Source organism: Mirounga leonina, unplaced genomic scaffold (genome assembly GCF_011800145.1).
Source record: "Mirounga leonina isolate KUSES-001 unplaced genomic scaffold, KU_Mleo_1.0 Mir_91, whole genome shotgun sequence".
NCBI classification, from domain to species: Eukaryota; Metazoa; Chordata; class Mammalia; order Carnivora; family Phocidae; genus Mirounga; species Mirounga leonina.
The window spans coordinates 50,581,759-50,609,757 of NW_023270839.1; the positions used below are offsets into that span (position 1 = coordinate 50,581,759).

A 27,999-nucleotide genomic window follows, 5' to 3' on the forward strand; every position below is an offset into this window, starting at 1 on the left:
AGGAGGCTTTATTTAGGTGACCCAAGATGAATCAGGGCCATTATTGTTGTATAGCTGTGAAACAGATCATCATCCTTTACCTCATTACATTTCTTCAATATAAAGTTCCCAGTGACTATGCGATCGCATCCAATTTCTCCATTTCCAAAGAAGCCAAATAAAGGAACACTAGGAAAAAACTTTCTGAATGCATCAGCTTCAACGTTCCCCTTGGCTCTATAATACTGAAAGCCCCGGCCAACACATGCAAACATGAAGCCAATGGTATTCCGTTCTGGAATGTTGGCAGCTTTAAGGCGCTGCATTGCAGCCTCAACAGTCTTCTCGTCATTGACATCTTCGTTGAGTAGCACGGTGGCACTCTGGATTCGGTGTCCACTAAATGACAGTCCAACTACACCAGTGGCATCAATATCTAGAGGGTGTCTGTAATTTAGAAGAGTGTGGTATGTGATACATCATAAAACAAAATATAAACTTTAAAGTGTAAAAGAAAACTCCTGATTCACTGGTTAGGAGCTGCTGCCTTAAAGAGCCTACACCCAGTCTGAGGCTCACCTTCCCAGATAAAAGCAGTGTAATAGGGATTAAAAATTAAATTATGAATACATTTAAAAGAACACAGGGAAGCAGATCTATGGAAGAAGTAAGCAACTATTTTTTTAGTCACAAATTCGAGGGGCAAATGCATCTCCACAAAGATTTCTGAAAACCATCCTGGGTTTTTAGAAAGATATAAAGTATCCTTAAACCTTTCTCACTTTCTTAAAGGAATCTTAAAAATTTTATTCATACGCACAATGATATCTGTTAAATAAAGTTTTCTGGTATTATTTACATGTTTGGTATCTTTCTCCCCCTTATCTCGGCTGTCACATTCTAAAAAAGATATATTAGATATTTAATCATGGACGATAATTTTATTAAGAACCTGTTAACTCCAGAAGTTTTAGCTTTAAATGTTGTTTGGTCCATAAAGAAACAAGATTCCATTGCTGTGTCTTATTTATTACTTTCAGTCTAGAATTCAGCTTAACCTAAAGGTAAAACATGTTTTGTTTATATTTGCCTGTTTTTCTTAAGGAAATATTTTATCCTTACTAAAGAAAACATAAAGTGTCAAAGTTATAAAGCATAATACAGTGAACACCTACAGGGGAAAAACAAATACCTTATTATTTCTGTCATGTTTACGAACATGTGAGTTGATGAAATGGGCAAGATTCACTGAGCTAACAAGAAACTTAACTCAAAAAGCTTAAGTGACTAAGATAATAAGGCTAGCTTAGTAGCAAAACCTGTTTCTGAGGAGAATCCACCTTCTGAAGTCCACTGCTCCTTTAACTTTATTACATTTACTCTTTGGCCTACCATTGCAACGTGTATGTCAATATCTTGCCTCAAAGAATGACTTACCTTTTTTTTTTGGCAAGGTGGTATCTGGACACTATTAAAATGGAACTTTGATTTACTCAATGGCTTCTCTTACCCACTGACACAGTGGGAAGACCACATTAAAATTAATGTGTCGTGTAAAGGGTAATAATTCTTGAGGGATATTTCCCATAATAGGTATAAAAAGATGATATACAGACACCTGACCACACTAACAGGCTCGCATATCAGATGCTGTATGTCTGGTCTTGAGTGCGATTGACATTTCAAAGGTAAATGAGGTATTAAATCATCACTGCCCTATTGTATACAATTTAGAGGTAAAAGCAAAGACAGAGAAAATCAGGCAAGAGGAGAAATAATCCACAGGTAATTACTGAGAATTAGGTGTATTTATGTATGAAGTCCAATGTCTGATATCCTACTGCTTAGAATTCAGTGCACTTGCTTTCCTCGCTTCTTCCTCACCGGTAGTCCAGGGACCTCGATTTAGCTACAGGTGACCCTTGAACAACATGCATCCATTTACATGTGGATTTTTCTTGATAAGTACAGTACTGTAAATGTATTTCCTTATGATTTTTATAATAACATTATGTTTTCTTAGCTTTCCTTCTTTTAAGAATACATATATGTGTTAATTGTTCATGTTATCGGTACGGCTTCTGGTCAACAGTAGGCTATTAGTAGTTAAGTTGTTGGGGAGTCACAAGTTATACATGGATTTTCAACTGCGCAGGCATTGTTCAAGGGTCATCTGTATTTGCTTTCCCTGATCCCTGATCAGCTGAAGCCGATCAATCAGTGGAGACTTCCAGAAGGGAAATTTTAACTGGGATGATTTGCATTGCTTTTAAAGACACTGATCTCTAACATCTGTTGCCATTTCACCACTCTAGTATCCAAGCACTAAACACAAATATAGTGAGAAATGAATACTAGTGTGCAGGAAGTATCTGGGGATAAGAAATTTTCATTTTCCTACTTTTGGATATTCATGTCCATTTAATCAGCTCAGACTCAAAAAATACTACAAACTCTCATTCAAAATGGAAAGGGAGTAATGGCTCCGAAGGTAACTGAAGCAAGTATTATTCATCTACGAAAGCAAAAGCCTTAGTAACAAAATCAAAAAGAAGCTTTCAAAAAGATCTACTATAACATTTCCCAAAATGTGTGCCAAGTCATACCAACAGGCATCCAAGATGCTCCACAGATTTGAGAACTGTCATTCCCTCTCTAGAGGATTTCTATAGCACTGGGCATATCAGAGGCTCTAAGAAGTTTTACCATGAAGATTCACTGTTTGAGCATGTGTTTCCTTTAGAGGAGAAAACAGAACTACAGAGGAAGTGATCACTGCAGTTGTATAGGGTACAGAGCTGTCAGGGGAGATACCAATAGACAATGTTGAAAATCAATTTTGAGTATGAATCCAATTAAGAATAAGTTATTAGAAGACAACATAAAAATTTCATTCTTTAACTGTAAGCAGAATTATGTGGAGTATTATAAAATGGAATGAACCGTTAGCTTAGCAATTCTGTAAACGGGTATTTTAAAAACCCAAGGTAAGAAAAACCTGAGAACATTTCTGGTCATGTATAGGTGAAATCAGAAGCACACGAGACATACCTGTCAGAGGTCAGTGATGCCAGGTTGTCTACCTGGCCTCCAGCCAAGATGACGTTCATATCACTGAAAGTGCTGACGACTCGCTGCAGATAATTACTGGCTCCCACCTTACAGCAATTATAGCCAAATACCAGGACCACACGAAGCTCAGGGTTATCTAAAAGGCCTGCAGAGAAAAGAAGAGCAACAATTAAAGATAGCCTTCAAAGAGGTATATCAAATTTTATTACTATCTTATTTTCTACATTTTTGCAAAATGAAATGTTTCTGCTAATGACTTGCAGTTATGTGCAGTTTACTGCTGAAGCTATCCTGTTTCCTTTTTAATTTTTTTTTTACAAACGTTAACACTGTTCAAAATGTTTGCTGCAATTAATTTTCCCCATTAAAAAAATGAAACAGCTATTTGAAAATAATACAACCCACACTCAACACAAATTAGGAAGCAGCTATGGGACTGAGGAGCACCTGTGGTGGAGCTTGATGTAATCGCTATACAGGCCATCACCTGGAATGAAAGGGAATGCTGGTTTACACAGAACAGAGTTAGCAGTAGTGATAATATAAAGATCTGGAGAAAATAGACAGAAAAGGTGCCAACCACCTGTAGTATGTTTAATGGTGGTCCCCCCAAAAATGTATCATCAATGTGGAACCCATTTGGGAAAAGGGTCTTTGCAGATGTGATTAAGGATCTTGAGATGAGATCATCTGTTATTATCCAGGCAGGCTCCATAAATACTATGATAAATGTCCTTAGAAGAGATATACAAGAGACACAGACATAACAGGAGGCAATGTGACCACAGAAGCAGAAACTGGAGTGATGCAACCATAAGGACTATCAATAATCACCAGAAGGTGGAAGAGATAAAGAAGAGATTCACCCTAGAGTCTCCAAAGGGGGTGCCGCCCTTTCAACACCTTGATTTCAGACTCTCGTACTGTGACAGGATACATTTCTGTTGCTTTAAGTCCCTAAGTTTGTGGTCATTTGTTACAGCAGCCTCAGGAAACTGATACATCATGAAAATACATATAGGCCCAATGCACCTTTTCCAAGAAAGGGGGTGGGAGTGAAGATGGATTTCAAACTCTTTCCAAAGCAAGAAAATGTTCAATTCTGTAGCATATGGACAAAAGGAGCTTCCATTAGGGGACGATATAGCCCAAAAGGAGACCTGCTATACTCCTGCACTCCCTCACAAACTCCCCAGCTTTCACCTGAGCCTCTGGGCACTTTAAGACTATCAATTTGAAATTTTCTGGCATTATCAAACTCGTAACTGGAAAGGAAAAAAAAAATCCAACACCTAACCCACACTCGTGTTTCCACTGAGTCAGCCACATGACTTCCATCTTGACAGACCTAAGGTGAAGGTCATCAGAAATCAGGCTCATGGGGCACCTTGGTGGCTCAGTCGTTAAGCATCTGCCTTTGGCTCAGGTCACGATCCCAGGGTCCTGGGATCGAGCCCTGCATCGGGCTCCCTGCTCAGCAGGAAGCCTGCTTCTCCCTCTCCCACTCCCCCTGCTTGTGTTCTTGCTCTACCTCTCTCTGTCATATAAATAAGTAAAATTAAAAAAAAAAAAAGAAATCAGGCTCATTAAGGAAATTGAGGTGTGGGGCAGGGGAATGACTAATTACTAACACCAAATAATGGCTTATCAAGGGACACTTCCACTGGTCCACTTTTAATTCTCTACACAATAAATCACTGATCTGGAGAATGAAAAGGATATTACTATACAAATCCAATACTTTCATGATACCATATACCCTAAACCAATACTAAAAGATCTTTTGTCCCCACAAAGACCAGAGCAGCACATTTGGAAAGAATGTTTTTTCTTTTCTAAAATGAATTTTCAGGGTTGGAAGAGGGCTGTGGGATCAATTGTCTAGTCTTACTTTACAAGGGCTCCTAATCCCAGAAAATGACCAGCCCAGGAGAGTAACATGGTAGGCTCTAGATTAAAACCCACACCTCCTCTCAGAGTTTTAGGTTTCAGAAACCTAAAGCTTCTAAAGCTCTACCTTCCCTACTGTTTTCTAAGTTCTAGACCCTCTTTTATAATTGTCTACTAAACATTCTCATCTGAGTATTTTAAAGGCACCGCCCTCATTTATTTAACAAACACACAGCCAGTACTTTGCACATCTTCCTCTATTGCTCTACAACTGAGGGAGGCATGGTGGGCTGGGGACTGTATTCTGCCACCACTGTGGCCTGGGAGTAAGCCCCCGCCACCCTCTTAAGGTCTGAGTTTTCTAGCCCTCTGCTCCCATATCTAAATGAAGCTGACCACAAGGGCAAGAAAGCATAAAAGATCATTGACACCGCCTTCCTGTCACTTAAGTTTTTTATGGGCTGGGTAGCTTCTAAAACAAAGCAGGTACCATCAGTTAGGTTTTAGCAACATTTTTCTCTGCTTTGCATCTGATCACTGCAAGTGCCTCCCTCAAGATTCTCTGTGAAATCTCCATATAATTTAAAAACTTAGTCCTTCGATAGAATCCCAGGAATTCAGCTGGATAGGGATCAAACCATTCCGAACACCTGCGAACTCAACAGGATATTGAAGAAAAGAATAGCAGCAACTCTCTGAACAGAAAAGCGACCACTTTCTGGAAGGTAGGACGTGCAGAGAAGTGAATCCAAGGCGATATTCGGGAGGATAGACAGCGGGGGAGGGGGCCTCCGTCCGCTGCTTCTGGCAAGTGATAGAGCCGCGGAACACAAAATCGCAACTTTTAGAAATCGGCTCAGCTGAGGGACGTCACTCCAGTGGCTAAGCGGGGGTGGAACCCTCGTGGGACAGTGTGGTCTCAGGACCCTCGGGGTCACAGAAAGACCGGGGGTGCCTGAGTGCAGCAGAGCTCCCAGGTATTGGAGCGGGGAAGCCGGCTGCAGAGACAGAGCCGAGGAGTGGGCTCTCAGCTCGGGGTTGCCATAAACCATGATCCACGGCACAGTCGGGCCACTGCTCCTCCAGCAGGGACCCAACAAGTGGCAGATCCGGGGAGACTCCCCTTCCTCCCCCAGGAGAAGTGGCACGGGAGTGCACTGCAGGGATCTGCTGGGTTTGGAGACTCCACACGGGGTCATGCGCCAGGGATAGAAATGCTGGGTCACAGGCTGGGTGAGCACAGAGTGCGGCCGGAGACCAGGGAGACAGGAGTGATTAACTGCTTTTCTCTGGGGGCTCACTGAGGAGCGGGGCCCCCAGTTCTCAGCTTCTCCGGGGCGGAGTTAATTTAAAAAAAATTTTTTTTTTAAAGAATTTTTCTTCTTTTTCAACCAACTTATCAGTTCCTTTTTTAAAATCTTTTTTAATTTTCATTTTTATAGTCATATTCTATCCCTTCATTGTATTTAACCTTATACACACACACACATATATATATAAGCTTTTCGTTCTTTAAAATTTTGGGATGCAGTTTCTTCTAACAGACCAAAATAGACCCAAAATCTAGTGTATAGCTCTGTTCTATTCACCAGCCTGATCATATTCTTTTTTTCCCTCTTTTTTCTTTTCCCCCTGGTTGCGGGTCTCACCTGGTTTCTTTAGTGTATATTTCATTTCTCTGGGGTCGTTGTTACCCTTTGAGCATTTTGTTCTCTCGTTCATCTATTCTACCCTCGACAAAATGACAAGATGGAAAAATTCACCTCAAAAAATAGAACAAGATGCAATACCGACTGCCAGGGACCTAATCAATATGGACATTAGTAAGATGCAGGAACTAGAGTTCAGAATAACGATTATAAAGATAGTAGCTGGGCTTGAAAAAAGCACAGAAGACACTAGAGAATCCCTTTCTGGAGAAATAAAAGAACTAAAATCTAACCAAGTCAAAATCAAACAGGCTGTTAATGAGATGCAATAAAAAATGGGAGGCTCTAACTGCTAGGATAAATGAGGCAGAAGAGAGAATTAGATATATAGAAAACCAAATGATGGAGAATCAAGAAGCTCAGAAAAAGAAAGATAAACAACTACCGGACCATGAGGGGAGAATTCAAGAGATAAATGATACCATGAAGCAAAACAATATTAGAATAATTGGGATCCCAGAAGAAGAAGAAAGAGAGAGAGGGGCCGAAGGTATATTGGAGCAAGTTACAGCAGAGAACGTCCCCAAATTGGGGAAGGAAACAGGCATCAAAATCCAGGAGGCACAGAGAACCCCTCTCAAAATTAGTAAAAATAGGTCAACACCCCGACATCTAATATAAAACGTACAAATCTCAGAGACAAAGAGAAAATCCTGAAAGCAGCTCGGGACAAGGTCTGTAACCTACAACAGTAGAAACATTAGATTGGCAGCACACCTATCCACAGAGACCTGGCAGGCCAGAAAGGACTGGCAGGATATATTCAGAGCATTAAATGAGCAAAATATGCAGCCAAGAATACTTTATCCAGCTAGGCTGTCACTGAAAATAGGAGAGATAGTGCTTCCAGGACAAACAGAAACTAAAAGATTGATCACCAAACCAGCCCCACAAGAAATACTAAAAGGGGTCCTTTAAGCAAAAGAGAGCCCAAAAGTAACACAGACCAGAAAGGAACACAGACAATATACAGTAACAGTCACCTTACAGGCAATACAATGGCACTATCTTTCAATAGTAACCCTGAATGTAAATGGGCTAAATGCCCCAATCAAAAGACCCACTGTATCAGACTGGATAAAAAAGCAAGACCCATCGATATGCTGTCTGCAAGAGACTCATTTTAGACCCAAAGACACACCCAGATTGAAAGTTGGAGGGTGGAAAACCATTTATCATGCTAATGGACATCAAAAGAAAGCTGGGGTGGCAATCCTTATATCAGACAAATTAGATTTTAAACCAAAGACTGTAATAAGAGACGAGGAAGGACACTGTATCATACTTAAAGGGTCTAGCCAACAAGATCTAGTAATTGCAAATATTTATGTCCTTAACATGGGAGCAGCCAATTATATAAACCAATTAATAACAAAATCAAAGAAACATATTGAAGATCATTGAAGCAAAAGATCAACAAAAAAATAAGGGCTTTCACTGACACACTGGACCAGATGGACTTCACAGATACAGAACATTCCATCCTAAAACAACAGAACACTCATTCTTCTAGAGTGCATACGGAACTTTCTCCAGAAGAGATCACATACTGGGTCACAACAGATACCAAAAGATAGAGATTATTCCCTGCATATTTTCAGAGTACAATGCTTTGAGACTGGAACTCAATCACAAGAGGAAAGTTGGGAAGAACTCAAAATACATGGAGGCTAAAGAGCATCCTACTAAAGAATGAATGGGTCAACTAGGAAATTAAAGAAAAATTTTAAAAATTCATGGAAACTAATGAAAATGAAAACACAACTGTTCAAAATCTTTGGGATGCAGCAAAGGCAGTCCTAGGAGGAAAGTATATAACAATACAAGCCTTTCTCAAGAAACAAGAAAGGCCTCAAATACACAACCTAACCCTACACCTAAAGGAGCTGGAGAAAGAACAGCAAATAAAGCCTAAACCCAGCAGGAGAAGGGAAATAATAAAGATCAGAGCAGAAATCAATGAAATAGAAACCAAAAGAACAGTAGAACAGATCAACAAAAGTAGGAGGTGGTTCATTGAAAGAATTAGTAAGATTGATAAACCCCTGGCCAGACTTATCAAAAAGAAAAGAGGACCCAAATAAATAAAATCATGAATGAAAGACGAGAGAGCACAACCAACACCAAAGAAATACAAGTTTAAGAACATATTATGAGCAACTATATGCCCACAAATTAGATAATCTAGAAGAAATGGATGCATTCCTGGACACTTATAAACTACCAAGAATGAACCAGGAAGAAACAGACAATCTGAACAGACCAATAACCACCAAGGAAATTGAAGGAGTAATCAAAACTCTCCCAACAAACAAGAGCCCAGGGCCAGATAGCTTCCCAAGGGAATTCTACCAGTTAAAGAAGAATTAGTACCTATTCTTCTGAAACTGTTCTAAAAAATAGAAATGGAAGGAAAGCTTCCAAACTCTTTTTATGAGGCCAGCATTACCTTGATCCCAAAACCAGACAAAGACCCCACCAAAAGGGAGAATTACAGACCGGTATCTTGATGATCACTGATGCCAAAATTCTCAACAAAATACTAGCCAATAGGATCCAACAGTACATTAAGAGGATTATTCCCCAAGACCAAGTGGGATTTATTCCTGGGGCTGCAAGGGTGGTTCAACATCCACAAATCAATGTGATACAATACATAAAAGAACAAGAACCATATGATCCTCTCAATAGATCAGAAAAAGCATTTGACAAACTACAGCATCCTTTCCTGATAAAAACTCTTCACAGTGTAGGGATAGAGGGTAGATACCTCAATATCTTAAAAGCCATCTATGAAAAACCCAGTGAATATCATTTTCAATGGGGAAGAACTGAGAGCTTTCCCCCTAAGGTCAGGAACGCGGCAGGGATGTCCACTATCACCACTGCTATTCAACATAGTATTGGAAGTCCTAGCCACAGCAATCAGACAACAAAAAGAAATCAAAGGCATCCAAATTGGCAAAGAAGAAGTCAAACTCTCACTCTTTGCAGATGATATGATACTTTATGTGGAAAACCCAAAAGACTCCACCCCAAAACTGCTAGAACTCCTACAGGAATTCAATCAAGTGGCAGGATATAAAATCAATGCACAGAAGTCAGTGGCATTCCTATACGCCAACAACAAGACAGAAGAAAGAGAAATTAAGGAGTCGATCCCATTTACAATTGTACCCAAAACCATAAGATACCTAGGAATAAATCTAACCAAAGAGACAAAGGATCTTTACTCAGAAAACTATAAAATACTCATGAAAGAAATTGAGGAAGACACAAAGAAATGGAAAAACGTTCCATGCTCATGGATTGGAAGAACAAATATTGTGAAGATGTCAATGCTACCTAGAGCAATCTACACATTTAATGCAATCCCCATCAAAATACCATCAACTTTTTTCAAAGAAATGGAACAAATAATCCTAAAATTTGTATGGAACCAGAAAAGACCTTGAATAGCCAGAGGAATGTTGAAAAAGAAAAGCAAAGCTGGTGGCATCACAATCCCTGACTTCCAGCTCTATTACAAAGCTGTCATCATCAAGACCGTATGGTACTGGCACAAAACAGGACCTAAAGATCAATGGAACAGAATGGAGACCCCAGAAATGGACCCTCAACTCTATGGTCAACTAATTTTCAACAAAGCAAGAAAGAATATCCAATGGAATAAAGACAATCTCTTCAACAAATGGTGTTGGGAAAATTGGACAGCCACATGCAGAAGAATGAAACTGGACCATTTCCTTACATCACACACAAAAGTAGACTCAAAATGGATGAAAGACCTCAAGGTGACACAGGAATCCATCAAAATCCTTGAGAACACAGGCAGCAACCTCTTTGACCTCGGCCGCAGCAACTTCTTCCTAGACACATCTTCAAAGGCAAGGGAAGCAAGGCCAAAATGAACTACTGCGACTTCAGCAAGACAAAAAGCTTTTGCACAAAGAAACAGTCAACAAAACCAAAAGACAACTGACAGAATGGGAGAAGATATTTGCAAATGAATCCTAGCTAACAATACAATGATTAAATCTTACATGCGGTACCTAAAATGTACAAATGAGTGGAAGATCTTTCCTGATGTCAATGTCTACAAATAAAACTGAAACCTAGAAAACCACTGGGCCCCAAGGGCACTCTTACAGGTTGAGCTTTGCCCAGGACAATGTCAGAAGGATGTGTTTGTAAAAGAGAAAGAGAATCACAGGTGTGAGGCAGTGTCTGATGTACCTCAAGCATTCTCCAGGGAGGAAAAAAAGCCCTGGCTCTTAAGCTCAAGCTCATTGAAAAGCAATCAGCAGTCCTGAAGCTGCCTTCTCCAGCTCTTCTGTCTTAAAAGGATGGGGGGGGGGGGGCAGTGGCGGTCAGAGACTGCCAGGTACTGCTTTCATGCTTAGAGCCACTTTACTGAACAACTTGAAGCCTTCAGGAAAGAACTGCAGACCATCTTAAGGTGGGATTCCTCCCTTCATTACAATATGCTCTGCTGGGTAAGAAGTTCAAAGGTGCCCAGGGGGAGACAGAGGAGAAGTGAAGCGGCTGCAGCTGTAGACATTCCATCCTCCCTTCAACCCAAGCAGCTCTGCTCTGCTCGCTTTATTTTTATGTTGGTACCCAATGTAAGATTTTATTTAGATACGAACTGTTTCAAAGAAAAGTTAGGAAATTGCTGAACAACTTCCTCACTGAGGAGTCTCAGTAAAGTCTTTAACAAAAGCACAAGAGAGGACATCAGGGTACTGCTAACTAGGATTCAACAGGGAGCTACTCAGAGGGAAGCTATCAGCAGGAGGGAGGAGGGAAGGGACAAAAGCAAGGAAGATTATGTGTTCTGTTCTGCAGAGCCAGCAGTTCTCACCAAGGAGACACTGGGCCAGGTGTTCACCTTCGGTGAGCCAGTTTGCGCTGGATTGAGGCTGAGGACCTATGCAAGAGCCCCTGAGTTGTCCTGAAGTTAACTTTAGCTCACTGTAATACTAAGACCTCCTATGGGCAGAGTTTTCTGCCATTTTTTGAACATAGGATTTATGCACAGCATGCTGACATGCTAGGCATGGGCAACTGAACCAAAATGCCTAAAAATAACAGAATATGTGTAAGTTCCTCAATGTATATCAAGCTCCCCGCCCCCACCCACTAATACACTGAATAAAATCTTCCTGTACAGACTCCACAGGGAGCCAGTGCTTTGGGAGCTACTTTTAACAAATAACAAAAAGTTCCTTGCTGTCAACACTTCTTTGGGTTGTGTTTAACAGAATGCACCCCAACCAGTGAACCTCCTGAGCTCGGCTGCAGTGTTACATCACTCAGTCAACCCTGAACAAGCAATACAAACTGCTGAGCTTCCTTCCTCTCCTCTTTCTCCTCCCATTACTGAGCTGGTTTCTATTTGCTTCAATTACCATTAATTACCTGGTGATTCCCAAATTTATATCTTTAGTCCTGACTATTCTCTGAACTCCAGAACTATACATTCAACTGTCTAATCAGTGTCCCCATCTCAAATTCAACATGTCCAATCCAGTCTGTCTCCCTTCCCTCAGGAGATGCTACCATGCAACTGTGCTGGCCAGAAACCTGGGTGACATGGCGGCCACTTCCCTCACTCTCAAAACCCAACATTTTAATCAGTCACTACATCCTGTTGATTCCATCTCAAAACTCTGTCCTGAATCCATCTATGTCTCTTCACCTCCACCTGCCATCACCTCTTGCCTTAACCACTACAACAGCCTCCTGTTTTTCCTGTATCTGCTCTCATATTCCTCCAAATTGATGGCCACACTGCAGCCAGAGGGGTATTATAAAAAGACCTATCTGATTCTGTCACTCTTTTGTTTAGAATCCTGGCTTCCCACTGCCCTTAAATATGTAAAATCCTTACTATGTTTTATGGGCATGATGTGGCCCCAGCTTGCCTCTACAACTTCACCTCACATCACACTCCCCCACTCCTTGCTGTCCCCACTTCTCCAGACACACTAGGTTTCACAAAGGGGCATGTGAATCCATGGCATTTCAATCCTGAATGTGCATTACCAGGCCCTTTCTATTTCCTGTCCTTGATCTTAGGCTACCTTGCTCTATTTTTGTCAGCAATCTAGAAAGAAGGTAAAGACCACCTATAATACTCCTCCCTACTCCGCATCTGAGGGACCCTTCCCCATTCTAGTTCACTTCTTAGGGCCCTGTCCAAATGTCACTTTCCCACCACCCCACACTAGATTTTGAGTCCCATGGTTATATGTTTTCTAGCACCTCTGTGCTTTTACTTGGTACACATTTCACATCTGTGGTACTTTATTCAAAATTGGTCTGTTCTGCTAGACTTGAAGCTCCAGAAGGCAGGAACTTAACAATGTATTTCTAGAGTCCCACACATACAGTGACTGGCATGTGCCATGCATGCAAACAGTTTCTAAATGAACAAACAATGGCTTTTTCTGAAGCTTTGGTGAGGTGTTTCTACCCTTCTCACGAATTAAGTGCTGGCCCATGCATATATTTTTTTTCATCCCAGAGATTTTTTTTTTTTTAAGATTTTATTTATTTATTTGAGACAGAGAGAGAACACGAGTGGGGAGAGAGGGGCAGAGGAAGAGGGAGAAGCAGACTCCCCACTGAGCAGGGAGCCCCACACAGGGTTCAATCTCAGGACCCCGGGATCATGACCTGAGCCGAAGGCAGATGCTTTACCAACTGAGCCACCCAGGCGCCCCCTGCCCGAGACTATTTTTAACAGACCTTAGAACACACAGACCTTAGAACAACCTTATGCCTTATTGTAAAAATGTGCCATTTTTGGTAAGTTCAAAAAGAATGAAATAAGCTGTGTGTATGATATTACATATACTATGATGCTGGGTCAGACTATGACATCCTCTACACACAAGGTCTAGAAGAACTAGAATTCTCAAATGCAAGGTCCCTGTCTTCAGAGGTACTGCCAATTTCATGCGTTTTTTTAACTGAGCCACTTCATTGCTTACTGTGGGCCTTCACAGATCTTCTAATCACTGTGGCCAAGCACTGTAAGGCAGGGAAAGACAAACTATAGCTCACGCACCAAATCTACCCACCCCCACATTTTTGTAAATAAAGTTTTACTGGAACCCAGCCGTTTGTTTATGTATTGTCTATAGCTGCCTTTGCACTCCAATGGCAGAGCTGAACAGATGCACTGAGACTGTAAGGCTGGCAAAACCTAATTTACTATCTGGCCCTTTACAGAAAAAGTCTGCTGACCCCTGTGGGATACTACCATGAAGAGGGGGGTGCTTTCCGATATTACAGAACACAGAAGAGTTGCCCCAAGTATTTGGTGTAGGAATGCAGGCCAGGACTCTATGGAGAAGGCACATCCCAGCATGGTTGTAGCCTCCAACCACTCACTCCCTGCCCACCTCAGATTCCTCCATCTTCTTGAGCACATAACAGACAATGATCCAGATTCAGAATACGGGAAATCTGGATGTCCACATATGTGAAGGATAGAGATTATCTGTGAAAGGATAGAGATTATCACCTCAATCTGAGCAAAGCTTCAATTTCAGAATACCATCAACAGGATGAAAATGATGCCTTGGAATAAACCAAAATTGTTGACATCAAACAGTTCCGGAAAGGATACCAATACGAACACTTCACAGAGCAGAATAAACATGGGCCTGCTTTTCACTTGTTTTTGTGATTCCTATGCTTAGCGCTATAATGCAAACAAGGTTTCACAAATCCAGTAACTATTTTATCATAAAATGGATGGTTTATTTTGCTCAAGATTTTGGCTCTTTCTTGTAAAATGACAAAACTAGGCTTCTAGCTTCAAGCAGTGCTGTGATCAGGACTTTCATCACGATTCCCAAGGTGCTGTGGGACAGAGGAGAGAGTATGTGCCCAGGAGGTACCATCCTCACTTCTGAACAAAAGAGATAGCACAGAGAAGGTCTGGCAATATGACCTTCAGCAAGAGCACTGAATTAAAGGCCAAACAAGCCTGTGTAATGGAGTCTGATTTTTCCCAATCCTGCTCCTCCTGCCCCAGTGTTCTTGATTTCCGTTCTCTGTACCATCAGCACCCCACTCTCTTAAGTACAAAACTCAAAGTTATCAGTGAGTCACCCAGTCTCCCTTCTCTTTCATATCTAATCATCTGCTAATTTTCTCCAATCAATTTCCTGCTCTTCACGCTTTGGTATTATTTCTTGCCTAGACCCTTGCAGGGGGCTCCTAACTAGTCTTTCTGCCTGCAGTATCTCCCCATTAGGGAGGGTCACATTTGCTACTAGGAGAACATTTCTGGTTAACAGTTGCCATTTACTGACAATACTCCCTAGCCTGGCCTCACTGTGCCCCATGTTTGTTTGCAAAAGTGAAATGTTTACTACTTCCCCTACATGCTCTCATTACCTGGCTCTGTGCCTAGGTTTCTGCTAATCATTTAGCCTATCCTATTACCACTCTTAACTTTCATGTTTCTCATCCTTCAAAGCCTTAAATGCTACTTGCTCCACGAAGCCTCCTCATTCTCCCTCCCGCTGGCAATCCTTACCGCAATCTATCCAGACCTCTCTTATAGAGGCACGCCTCATTTTCTCACTTGGATTATAATTACGTATGTATCTGTCACACCCTTCCTGGAACAGCACTGAAACAGAATCTGCATCCAATTAATTTTTCTAACCCTATGGGACCTTTCAATAAGCTGAATGAAATTAACATATATTTCTATATCATGAACCCAATGAACATACCCATCCTCTTGTCAGCATCAAACTGTATCTCTTCTTCCTTGTTCTAAATCTGCTGCTGGAATATTTTCCAAAATCTGTACTAAGCCGTCCTGGATACTCTTTGCAGACAGACTGCAAGGCTATATGCAAATGGCTCTCTCAAACCAACGACTCTGACCTCAACTCCCTCTTGAGTTTCAGACCCACAAATTTCTAACCACCAATCTAAGAGAGATCTGGTTTGCTGAGCACTATTAACTCAAGCCAGCCTTCCAAAAAGTCTCATTATAACATGACAAAGTCTCTGGTTTGGCTACACAGTCACATTCGCTCCTAAATTCTTTCTGCCTTTGTAGTTAACATTAGGTCAGTTAAGGCACAATCTGAAGTTTTCCTTAGCGAATGTTTGGCATCCTTGATTTCAGGTCGCTTTATCAATACAGGTAACTCTGGTCCTCTCTTTATGTATCATGTAGTCTAAGAGCCTTTACTCTCTACTCTTGCAAGAGTTTAGTTTCCTCGCCGACAACACCCTGTGACAATTTCTCTACCTAGCAAAGCTGTCATGAGGATTAGAAATAGCATGTAACTCAGGACCCAGGTTACAATGCCTCAGTATTAATTATCATTGTCACCATCAGCCAAGACATGTGCATGTTCCTCTGGCATGATGCTTCTGAATGGGATGATAAGAATACCCAAGACCTTTGCTGCCCTTTCACTGAATGTCCTTTTCCTGAGCTCCCTCAAGTCTATTCCTCCACATATCACAAGGCTACACTGCAGATGGATCACTGTGACCCACTGCAAAGCCTCCCTAAGATACAGAGGCCAACATTAGCCTACCATCTACAGAGCAAGGTATCTTGCTAAGTGCTTTACATAAGTCATTTCATCTAATCCTTACAACTCTGTAAGTTAGTTATTTCCACTTTATAGATGGGAAACAGAGGCTTAGGAAAGTTAAGAAACTTGTCCTAAACTAGAAAGTTGGAAAGTAGCAGAACTAGGGCACCTATAAGCCTGCATTCGTATTAGCTAGAGTACCCTGCCTTACCCCACAGACTAGAGGTCGAAACTTCCCGTGCTTTACCTCTACCTGTATAAATCAAGTCAATATTTTTTATGCCAACAGATTTTTTTTTTAATGAGTTAATGCCAGTCAGTTCATTTGTAGAGGTAGACAAAAAGTCTTAACACGGTTCTGCTTGAGTAACTACTTTGTTGCTTACTATATTAAATTAAGATTTCTCATTAGATCCTGGAAATTAAGCCAACCCTTCACCTCTTCAAAATCGCCTTTATTGACCTGTCTACTCTGACCAATCTTCCTCTGACATGTCTTAGTAAATCCTTGTCTGACAGACTTTGCTTTAACTTACAGCTTTTCAAAAACATATCAAGTTCACTATACTTATTCCCATCTTTCTAATTAGCTGACACAGAACCAACCTCTATCTTCTAAAAATTTTTTCACAATGCCTTTTATTACTGTAAAAAAAAATGCTTTAAAAAACTTTTCAGAAAACAAAAATAAGGCAAATGATTAAATATTCAATGAGAAAGAAGTGCTTCAAAATTCAGTATTAAATACAAATACATTTATTAGCAAGAGTATTTTTGGAAAATTTTTCATCTCTGGTTCTCTCAGGCTTTAACGTAAGTAAAATAATTTAAAAAGTAAATTAAAAGTTCTTTTTAAAATAAAAAAGTAAAAAAAAAATTGCTCAGCCCATCAAAAATAAGTAAATAAAAGTAAGTAAATCAATTTTACCAAGCAGTAGCCTCTGTGAATCACTAGTTTGAATTATCCACATCTCTAGTAACCTGTATACTTAATTTAGACTCTGTTAAAGGAACAAACAAAATCAATCAACAAATTGGGCAATTAATGGTAAATAACAGTGACTTACCTACTTCGGTGAGTTGATGTCTTTCTAGTGTTAAATTCTTTGGGTCCTTAATAAAATGAAAGGGTTGTATTTTTATTCCTTCAATTTGAGGGAATAATAGAGCAAAACCAGACTCTCCAATTTCTATTTCCTGAGGTCGATTGTTACCTGATCCCATTGGAGTCACTAGGAAAAAAGTTAAACAGTTTCATGAACAGATTTAATAAAAACTGAAGTTTCATTTGGTAACACTTCATTTGATATGTATCCAGCCCCACCTGGGTAACTGCAGTTTGCATAACTGAGATAATCAAGTTAAAAGCTGAGTAAAAGTTTGTCAGCTTTGAAATTTTAGGGGTAGTGTCATGATGTCTGCAATCGACTTTTAAACGGTTCAGAAAGAAATGTTTTTATAAACAGAAAAAGAAGCAACTGTTGCAAAAATTTTTAAACTGGTCAATCTCCAAAAGGAATATGGATGTTTACTATTCTATCATTCTTCAACTTTGAAGATTTGAAGTTTTTCCAAATAAGAAGCTGGGGGTAAAAAAATACATCACAGCAATTCTACTTTTAAAAAATTATCCTACAAGCTGAGGGTTGCTGGAGTGGTGGGGGAGGGAGGGATGGTGTGGCTGGATGACAGACACTGGGGAGGGTATGTGCTATGGTGAGCACTGTGAATTGTGCAAGACTGTTGAATCACAGACCTGTACCTCTGAAACAAATAATACATTATATGTTAAAAAAAAAAAAAATAGTAGGAAGGGAAAAATAAGGGAAAAATAGTAGGAAGGGAAAAAAAGTAGGAAGGGGAAAAATAGTAGGAAGGGAAAAATAAGGGAAAAATAAGGGAAAAAAAAGAGGGGGGGACAAACCATGAGAGACTATGGACTCTGAAAAACAAACTGAGGGTTCTAGAGGGGAGGGGGGTGGGGGGATGGGTTAGCCCAGTGAGGGGTATTAAGGAGGGCACATATTGAATGGAGCACTGGGTGTTATACGCAAACAATGACTCATGGAACACTACATCAAAAACTAATGATGTAATGTATGGTGATTAACATAACATAATAAAGTAAAATTTTAAAAAAATTATCTTAAAAATACTGACAAATGTATAAAGTATGTGTGTGTGTGATATATATGCACACAGTACCTTTATCACCAAATTAAAAAAAAAGAAATGAACAGGCTGATTCTAAAATATATGTGGAAATGGGAAGAACCTAGATAGCCAAAACAATTTTTAAAAGGAGCATCGAAACCTACACTAATCAATCTTTAAAAAGAATATCAGGACCTACAGTAATATGGCCTTGGCTTAAGGATAAACAAATATATCAATGGAACAGAATTAAATCCAGAAACAGACCTACCAAACATGCAATTATTTTTAACAAAGGTGCCAAGGCGATTAGAGGAAAGAAAAATCTTCAACAAAGAGTGATGAAATAAGTGGATAACATATGAAAAAACAAACAAAAAACCTTAAACCTCTACCTTATGCCATACACAATAATTAATTCAAGTTAGGTCACAGAACTAAATAGAAGAGCTAAAACCACATAAGAGAGTATCTTTGTGACTTTGAGATAGGCAAAGATTTCTTGGAGAGGACATAAAAAACATTCACCAGAAAAGAAGAAAAATAAATAAACTGGATTTCACCAAAATAAAAGTTCACTGGTCATCAAAGACACTGTTGAGAGAAAGAAAACCAGCAACAGACTGGGAGAAAATATTTACAACACCTATACTTGTAAAGGTCTTGAATTAGAATACATAAACAACTTCAACTCAAACATAGAAACAATCCAATAAAAAAAAATCACTAGAAGACTTGGATACTTCACAAAAACAGATATACAAATAGCCAACATCGGAAAAGATACTCAACATAACTACACTCATTGGAGTAATTCAAATTAAAACCACCACAAGAAGCCCCCTTATACCCACTACAATGGTTAAAATGAAAAGACTCATTTGAAGACACTAAGTGTTAGTGAGGATATGTAGCAATGAGCAACTGAAACCCTCATTCATTGCTGGTGAGTATAAAACGGAACAACTCTGGAAAACAGTTTGGCAGTTTCTTACAAAGTTAAACATAAACCAACCCCAAGACCCATCTCTTCCAAGAACAAACCCAGGTCCACAAGAAGACTTACATAAAAATGTTCACAACACGGGGGGCGCCCGGGTAGCTCAGTCTGTTACAAACAATCGACTCTTGATTCAGCTCAGGGTCCTGGGATCTAGCCCCGTGGGCTCCCTGCTCAGTGGGGAGTCTGCTTCTCTCTCTGTCCCTCCCCCTGGCTCTTGCTTGCACTCTCTCTCTCTCTCTCTCAATAAATAAAATCTTAAAAAAAAAAATGTTCACAACAGCATCATTCAAAATAGCCAGGAATGTGAATCAATCCAAATCTCCATCAGAGATAGAGTGGAAAAACAGTCTATTTATATAACAGAATAATACCGAATAATTTTTAAATGAATTACTGATACACAAGGTAACATAATTTCAAAAATATGTTGTTAAAAATATTTATACGGAGTAAAAACTTAGCCAAAACATAAAAAGAGTATATACTGTATGGTTCCATTTATATGACATTCAACAATAGGCAAACTAATGTATGGCTGCAGAAATCAGAACTGGGGTTTCCTTTGCAGGCAGAGATCAACAGGAAAAGGACATGAAGGAACTTCCTGAGGTGATGGAAATATTCTCTATCTTGACTGGCGTGTAGGTTACATAAGGGTATACATTTGTCAAAACTCATTAAATTGTACACTTAAGATTGTGCAAGTCACTGGAAGTAAAGTTCACCTTAAAAGAAAGATAATGACCTCTGTACATATAAGAATGAACGAATTTTCTCAAACCTTAAGTTTTTTGAACCTAAAGAATGGAGATGGGCCAATAGCCAATGGCTGTTTTAGAAACAATCACTACACTGTGGCCTAAGAAAAAGGAATCCAACCAACCGTCTTGGTGGAAGTTTTGTTGGGACATGCGTGGAACTGGCTCAAAGAAAGTACCCAGCTGCAGGGCAATCAAAACCAGTAAGCGTGTCCAAGAAAACACAAGCGGGAATGGGACTGGCACCTACTCCTGACACCAAGATCATAAGGGAACTTGGAACAGACAAAATTAAAATTCCTTCAGAGTAAGGCAAGCACAAAAGGAAGGCTTAAGGTAGACCCCCCACCCTCACAATAGGGTCCTCCCCAAGTCCACCCTCCCTCCCCTGCCTCCAACCCCCAGCTGAAATTTTAGAAAGGAGAAATGTGAATAGGCTTTGAAAAAGCCAAAGGGGGTGAGGTAGTGAGGCCTAAGAAAATGATGAAGCTACTATTCTATATAAGCATTTGCTAACAACCAGTAATGGCAAAACCTAGATGACTCATTTAAGGAAAATTCAAAAGTTAAAAGAAAACCATGGTTACTGTTATCATTTTTTTTAATCCAATGAGAAATGAAATGTGTAGTGAGAGGCAGATGTAATAGTATGGGGTGGGGAGCTGATAATGGGAGAGATGAAATAGTCCCCATCAACCAGGTATTTACCCTTATTCATTTGTAAACACTTGAAATCCTTTGTACTTCACCGTATAAGACTCTTATTTCAGATCAAAAGTCTCTCAGTGAAGATTAAAAATGCCAATTATGGAGTACTACTGAGTGGAACAAAGAAAATCCTAATAGCTAACATTTACTCTGATTCCTGCACATCTCTACTCTGACTACTTTTCATGTGTGAACTCATTTCATCTTCATAACCTTCCCAAGAGGGATTATCAATCATCTCTATTTCATATATGGAGAAACTAAAGCCCTCTGAAGTTAGGTAACTTGCCCAAAGTCATACAGAGAGATACTAAGTACAGCTGGGATTCTAATCCTGGCACCTGACCCACTGCACCATGACTGCCTCAATAGAGTATCTCTCCCCTATGAGCTATAGAAAAGAACCAACAATAATAAAAACCAGTAAAAATCACCAGCAGCAAACTTGGGAAGGAGTATAATTTCACACTATAAACTTCAAACCATGGTCTCCAAGCAGAGAAACAGAAATTTCCTAAGAAGGTCTACTGTAGCTCCTAACCCCTGCCCGCCAGAAACGAGGATACTGAACTGACTAAAGTGAGAATGCTCACTTAATGCTTTCTAATTTGGAGAGAGGGAGAATGTGAGCTTTTCCTCTCTTATGAATGGCTCCCCTGGAAAGACATGCATCACATTTGGTTTATATAGACAGCCCTGAGACTGGGAATACTAACCACAATAACCTAAAGAACACTAATAGAAGTCAAATATAATACCATGGTAAATACGACTAACTTTATGGCATTTTGAATGGCCAAAAATATAAATGTGTTTTTAAGCTACAAGTAATTCACCCATCTACGGGACCCCACATTACTGCAAGGCAGGAAATCATCAAATTGGTATTTTCTCTCACCTACAATTCCTGGGGTCACAATCCCAAGGACTTGGCATTGTTTTGGGAATAGCTTCTCAAGGGCAAATGCTGCTTCCATAGTAGTTCTTTTCCTTGCTGTAATAATACAGTAGCAAAATTATTACATGTTATTCATTTTAGGTCAAATCTGATTGTATGGGGGGGAAAAGCAAACACTGAATAAAGTTTAAGTCATTTACACCAGAGTGCTTAAGAAAGTCAATGGGGCCCCTGGGTGGCTCAGTCAGTTAACATCTGACTCCTAATATCAGTTTAGGTCTGGATCTCAGGGTTGTGAGTTCAAGCCCCGTGTGGAGCTTACTTCAAAAAAAAAAGGCTTAAAAACTTTGATGAAAACATTTTCCCATTTGGGGCCTGTTTTATATTTTAAATTCTAAATCTGACCCTTAGCATCACCAATTTGCCTTTCTTGCTTGGTTCATATACTGTTTTTGCCCCAGTGATGTTAAATTTAGCAGCAGCAGCAAAATTTTAACTTGCTGTTGTTATCTCTCTGTTTAGGTGATAGTAGAGCATGACTTTTTCATTGCATAAGCAACAGTCACCTGGATTCAAATTAGACAGTGATAACCCAGGTCTAGCTCTGGGCCTCAGTGTGCTCAGCTTGGGACACTTGGTCTACTTCTTCTCTTAGCAGAGTCAAAAACAAGGCACAGTATAACTTCCGTGTCCCTAAATGGGTCCCCATCACACAATAGAAGGCTTCAATAGCCAAAGAAATGCCTGGAGTATTAAAGTAGTTCAAAATGAGAAAGACATCTTTCTAAAGAATTTGTTTTAACTGTACTACTGCAAGGTTTAGAAATCAATCTTTGAAGCAGAAAGGGCCCCTCAAGTTTCAAAGACAATATATTCATGCATGCTATAATAGGGAGAAGGCCCAGAGCCTCAGAAAGTCAGTAACTCTCAAGACTAGGACAATATTTAATTCCAGAGGTACATAAGGAACAAAAAACCCACAAACCTTTTCTTTTGATATTTACCTCTCTTGTGGCCACGACACTCTTCCAGATTAATGAAAGTTTCGGAGTCAGCCATGTAAAGAACTGTCTGTGGTAAGATGTGAACATTCTGCTAAGAAAAACAAAAACGGAATTAGATCACATGAATCCATGAGTGCTCTCATGGTCCCTTAAAGTTCTGCCCTGGTCCAAACTGCTGTCGGCGTACCCTCCCTTTTTAGGTCAATGTTAGCTTTCTGAGTCCAACCACTTCCCATTCATTTTTCACTCATGCTCTTACCTTTTCAGGTCATTCATTTGAGCATCTATTATTTCTTCAAGTCAAACCCATTCCAGCCTGATTCAAAAGTTCATTTTCATAATTTAAACTCTTAAACCAAAACATTAAATGCCAGCAAAAGGTGCTACTTGCTTTATTTGAATAGGCACCACAATCACAGAAAAACCTCAGCAACAAAGGGAAGGCATACAAACTCTATCACTCCTCTTTTCATTGCCCACCAAATGAAATAGGCCAGGCCTTCATTTCCACCTTACCAACTAGCTCCCTCCAGGGACCTTTTTGCTTACTTTAATCCAGACACACACGCTGCTGTACAGATTCTCCTACAGCTCTCTTCATTTTGTACTTAAGACTGTTTCCCCCAAGAGACCCCTTAAAGTGCCACCTCCCCTACAAAACCTTTTCTGAGACACCTGCAGTACCCTGGACCTCATATGTGACATACCTTACATCCCAGTCATTTGTACTTGTGCCTCACGAGCTGGGCTTATTCAGACTCCTGTTTTCCACTAAATGTCACATTACAGACAAGTGGCAACATGGCTGAATGAAACACAAGGATGAACATATTTTTTTCCTAAGCTGGTTATTTTCAAATATTTTTACTGTCAGAATGGAATGAAGTACTCACATATAGTAAAGCCTCAACGTGGATTAAATGGAAAAAAAAAAAGTTCATCCACTGTAATTTGGGGGAATGTCAAGATGTTTCAGAGTAGATTCCATATAGACAAACTCAAAAAAGATACTGAGACAGAATGATGACCCTGTGGTGGCTCCAGGGCTGATAACTTATGGATATAGTTCTCATGGCCCACACAGCATTTCGAAGAAAATAATTTGGTTACCAATTATTTCAAATTCCACAAAATAGTTACAGAAAATGTGGACTTCCAGATTCTTTTCAAAAACTAGACATTCTAACACCACTTCAACTGCATTCCTCTTGATGGGGGCTAAATGCAGGCAAGTACTCCCTGGTATGCCATGGCTTTACTGCTCCCTATGTTACCCTAAACCAACTTAGTCATCTGCCTAACTTTGGAGTCATTGAGTTTGTGATATCTGGTATAGGGAGTAATAAGATAAAAAGTCTAGTCCTGAGGTTTTATAATTCTCTTTCCTAGTACCCAATGAAAAGCAATTGCTGAGTCTTCCTTCCTAATTCTCATCAGAAGCAGTGACAATGACAGTCCTCAATAGGAAATGTTCTTAAAGCACAATGTGAGACAACTAAAACCTCATTCCATCATTCAAAGAAGTTCCCAATTTCATAAAATTTTTAGTGGACTTTAAAATCTTTCTAATAAAAAAGTTAAACCACCTTTCTTTACAGTTATAATAGTCTCATGTCCATTAGGTAATTTGGCAAGCACAAAAAAACCAGCATGATTTGTACAAGGTATTTCCATGTTTTTGTCTAACCACATTAGCGTTTACTAGAATAAATTTCTTTAAGGGCGTTACTATCTGAATTTTAATAATGACACTGATAATAGAGAATAATTTCATTTATTGAAAACATCATTATCCCTGGTACTGCAGGTAATATATTATATGCATTACCTTTCCAAGATTTAAACCTTAGAACAACTCTTAAAGGGTATGAGGAAAATTCTTATTGTCTTTTCATTTTATGGAGATAGAACCTGAAGCTCAGAGAGATTAGGTAACTTTTTCAGAGACTGGCAGCTAATATGCACCAAAAATGAGTTCCTATCTAAATCTGTGTGGCTATAACAGCCATTTTATTGTACAAACTTTTAAAGCTATATAAAAATAATACCTGCCGTGGTAAAAATTTGAAGGGAAAAAAAAAAAAACCACAGAAAATAATTTAAAACGTTAAAAAAAAATCATGCAATTCTACCCTGAAAGGAAACTTTTGCTAACATTTTAGCTTATTTCTTTTCTGTTCTTCCTTTTTTGTTTTCAGTAACTCAGATTATAGTAAATATAATTTCATAATCTGCCTTCTTCACTTATGACATGAACATTTTTTTCTTGTCACTAATGTATCTTGCAGTTCATCATTAAGTGACTTTATTTCTAAATATTAGGTTATTTTCAATTTCCCTTATAATAAATGATGCTGCAAAGAACATCTTTATGGAAGTCTGTCTGCATTTCGAATTTCTCCAAATGACAACTTCTAGAACTAGACTGGGAAGGATTTGAGCCAAAATGCAAAGAAGAAAGTTTTCTGCAAGCCTGCCTTTGGATACTGTCCACTTCGGGTCTGACTCCTAGAACCCAAACAGAGTAAGGAGAAAATAAGGGGGAAACACAAGATTGGTCAGTTATGGGGCATTTGTCTAATACCTACATATTAAGAGTGATGAGAGTCAGGTTTCTCACTCTCCAAAAGGTAGGTACAAATATGACCTAAGAGAAAAGAAAACTGGAAAGAATCCTGTGTTGGACTGGAATTGGATGTACTTGTGCAAACTCATGAATTTCCATATATATAAAAATATAGTTGTAAAGGTGTGTATGTATGGATGTGTGTGTTGTGTGTGTATATGCATATGTACACACAACACACACGCATACACATATATTCCTTGGCTCTGTTCCACTGGGCTCCAGAGCAGCAAACCCTTTAACAGCAATGAGCTGTCCAGATCTTGGCTTTTAAATACCATGAAATATCACCATTCTCCACTAAAAGGAACCAGAGCTCTTTAAAGAAATGGCTGATTCCAGGATTAAAGCAGACAAAAGATGAGCTTAGAACATCTTGTGCCAGAAAGCAAGGAGGTGCTCAAAGGTGATGGACTCATCTCTAAAAGACCCTGAAACCAGCTGAAGGGGCTCCTGATTGCCAAACTGGGGACAATTCGGATATCAAAATAAATACTGATAGATTATATTCCATTGAATAAAATAAGAGACTAAGAGAGTCTGCACAGAAATAAATGAAAAAAACTGAAACAGAATATTTACATAGTTTCAAAGTCTCTCCTCACAAAATACTAATTACAGTGGAAAAGAGTAATTTTACAGGAGTGACATCTGGCACACACCACCTTAATTAAATTATCAAAGGTACTAACACCAGTAATGGGACAGAAATGGAAATCACATACTACCTGATAGGATGAAACTAGAAGAGCACAGCATCACTTCTGTGATATTCCTGCCAAAGATATATAATCTGAATCTAAGAAACTGTGTTCTACAAAGTAACTGGCCTGTAATTTACATACTTGTCAAAGTTGTGAAAGCCAAGCAAAGCTTGAGAAACTGCTCCACGTCAAAAATTAAAGAAATGACAGGGGTGCCTGGGTGGTTCAGTCGGTTAAGCCTAGAACTCTTGATTTCGTCTAAGGTCATGATCTCAGGGTTGTGAGATGGGAGCCCAATGTCCAGCTCTGCACTCAGCGCGGAGTTTGTTTGTCCCTCTCCCCTGGCTTGCTCGCTCTCTCTCAAATAAATAAATAAAATCTTTAAAAAAAAATTTTAAAAATGACCAAAACCAACCCAAGAGTCTAATCTGAATTATTTTGTTATGAGGAACATGGGGGACATATGGGACAACTGGCAACGTCTGAAAGGATTCTGAGGAATGGATAACAGAAATGTATCAATAAGAATTTCCTGACTGATGATTGCATTGTGATGATGTAGAATAGTCTTGTGTGTAATGCGCACTAAAGTATAAGGAAGCGAAAGAACATGAGATTGATAATTTACTCTCAAAGAGCTCTGTCCCACTGGCAAACGAGATACCACAGCCTTACAGTCACCTGTGCTCAAGAAGGCTGCCCCTTTGATTCCACAGTTCAAGTCATTACCTCCCCAGGTTTTGCCCATCTTTTGAAATTGGGGGACCAGAGATACAAAACAAAAGAGTACAGGACCAGCGGCTGAAATATTTGGGTTTAAGTATTGGTTCTTGGCTTTTTAATGTGACGCTAAAGCAAAAAGAAACCCAGCTGCCTTCCCTGCCAAACAGTGACAACAATATCTGCTTCAAAGGAAGCAGGTAAAGGGGAGGTCCTCCACAACGTTATTATAATAGTAAAAATCTGTATACACAAAATGCCCAACATCTGAAGAACGGTCAAATAAATCATGGCACATCCTTACGTGTGTTTATAAAACCTTTTCGTGTCACGAGAAAATGTTCCGTAATTTAGAAAGAATAGGATCACACACAAAATAAAGATTAAAAAGAAAAAGATTGAGTTCGCAAAGGCTGACCCAACAACCCCGCAAAGAACTGTGCACCACACGCCTTCTTACTTGCCTCAAGCTCCTCTGCTACCACGCGCACCAAGCAATGCTCCTCCAGGTGGCCAGCATCCGCCAATCCCGCGGAGATCCAGGTCACACTCCGATGCGTCCGCAACACTCGACGAACACACTCCCTCCATAAGCGGCACACGCTGGGGGCGCAAACCACAAAGGGTTGTGAAGGGACGTTCATTCCCCTCTCCAGCAGGAGATTCCTGCGGGATCAAAAGCCCCAGAGCGGGAGGTGTCGGGGCGCAGATTCGGAGGGAGAACCGGGGGGCGGAGAAAACCTTAGGGCGCACCTCGCCCCTGGGGGAAGAGTCCCCGAGACAGGCACAGGGGTACGGTAGGCGGATGGGGGCATCACCTCGGGGGAGGAGAAGGGAGCCGGGGGCAGCCGTGGGTCCCGATGGTGTCTGCCCGCCCCGCCAGCCAGGGCAAGCCCGAGGCATGTCCCGAAGTAAGCTTCCCGCCTCCTCTCTCCTCACCCTGCTACCCGCAGCAACGCCTTGGCGGGCAGGAAGGTGAGGACACGCTCCACCACCTCCGCTAGGTTACCCAACACAAAGGTGCTCTGTGGGTCCGCGGAGGAGCCTCGGCGATCACCACCACCATGATCACCACAGCCACCCACCACCTCCATTCCTCACCAACCCCGCCGAGCAAGCACTACGGCTACTCGGAAGGCACTGGTGAGGCCGGCACCAGACCTCCCAGCCAGCGCGCACTGAGCAGGCGC

General features: G+C 40.2%; 1 protein-coding gene across 1 annotated transcript; it reads right to left on the reverse strand.

Moving 5' to 3' along the window:
• Positions 1–27,989, reverse strand: FBXO22 (F-box protein 22). The gene is made up of 7 exons (XM_034993538.1): positions 27,749–27,989; positions 27,274–27,412; positions 22,760–22,847; positions 21,756–21,851; positions 17,302–17,466; positions 3,031–3,196; positions 1–426 (listed from the first exon to the last, which is right to left on the reverse strand). The coding sequence occupies exons 1-7, from the start codon at positions 27,901–27,903 to the stop codon at positions 9–11; spliced, it is 1,227 nt and encodes a 408-aa protein (XP_034849429.1). The 5' UTR covers positions 27,904–27,989; the 3' UTR covers positions 1–8.
• Positions 27,990–27,999: the final 10 nt, after the last annotated feature.

Excerpts from the sequence above, each read along its gene's own strand:
- FBXO22 (XM_034993538.1), bottom strand. The coding sequence starts at position 27,903 with ATGGAGGTGGTGGGTGGCTGTGGTGATCATGGTGGTGGTGATCGCCGA. Across the intron at positions 21,852-22,759 it reads GTGTCGTGGCCACAAGAGAG|CAAGGAAAAGAACTACTATG; the intron begins GTAAATATCAAA and ends GTATTATTACAG. Across the intron at positions 17,467-21,755 it reads TGTGACCCCAGGAATTGTAG|TGACTCCAATGGGATCAGGT; the intron begins GTGAGAGAAAAT and ends CTTTTTTCCTAG.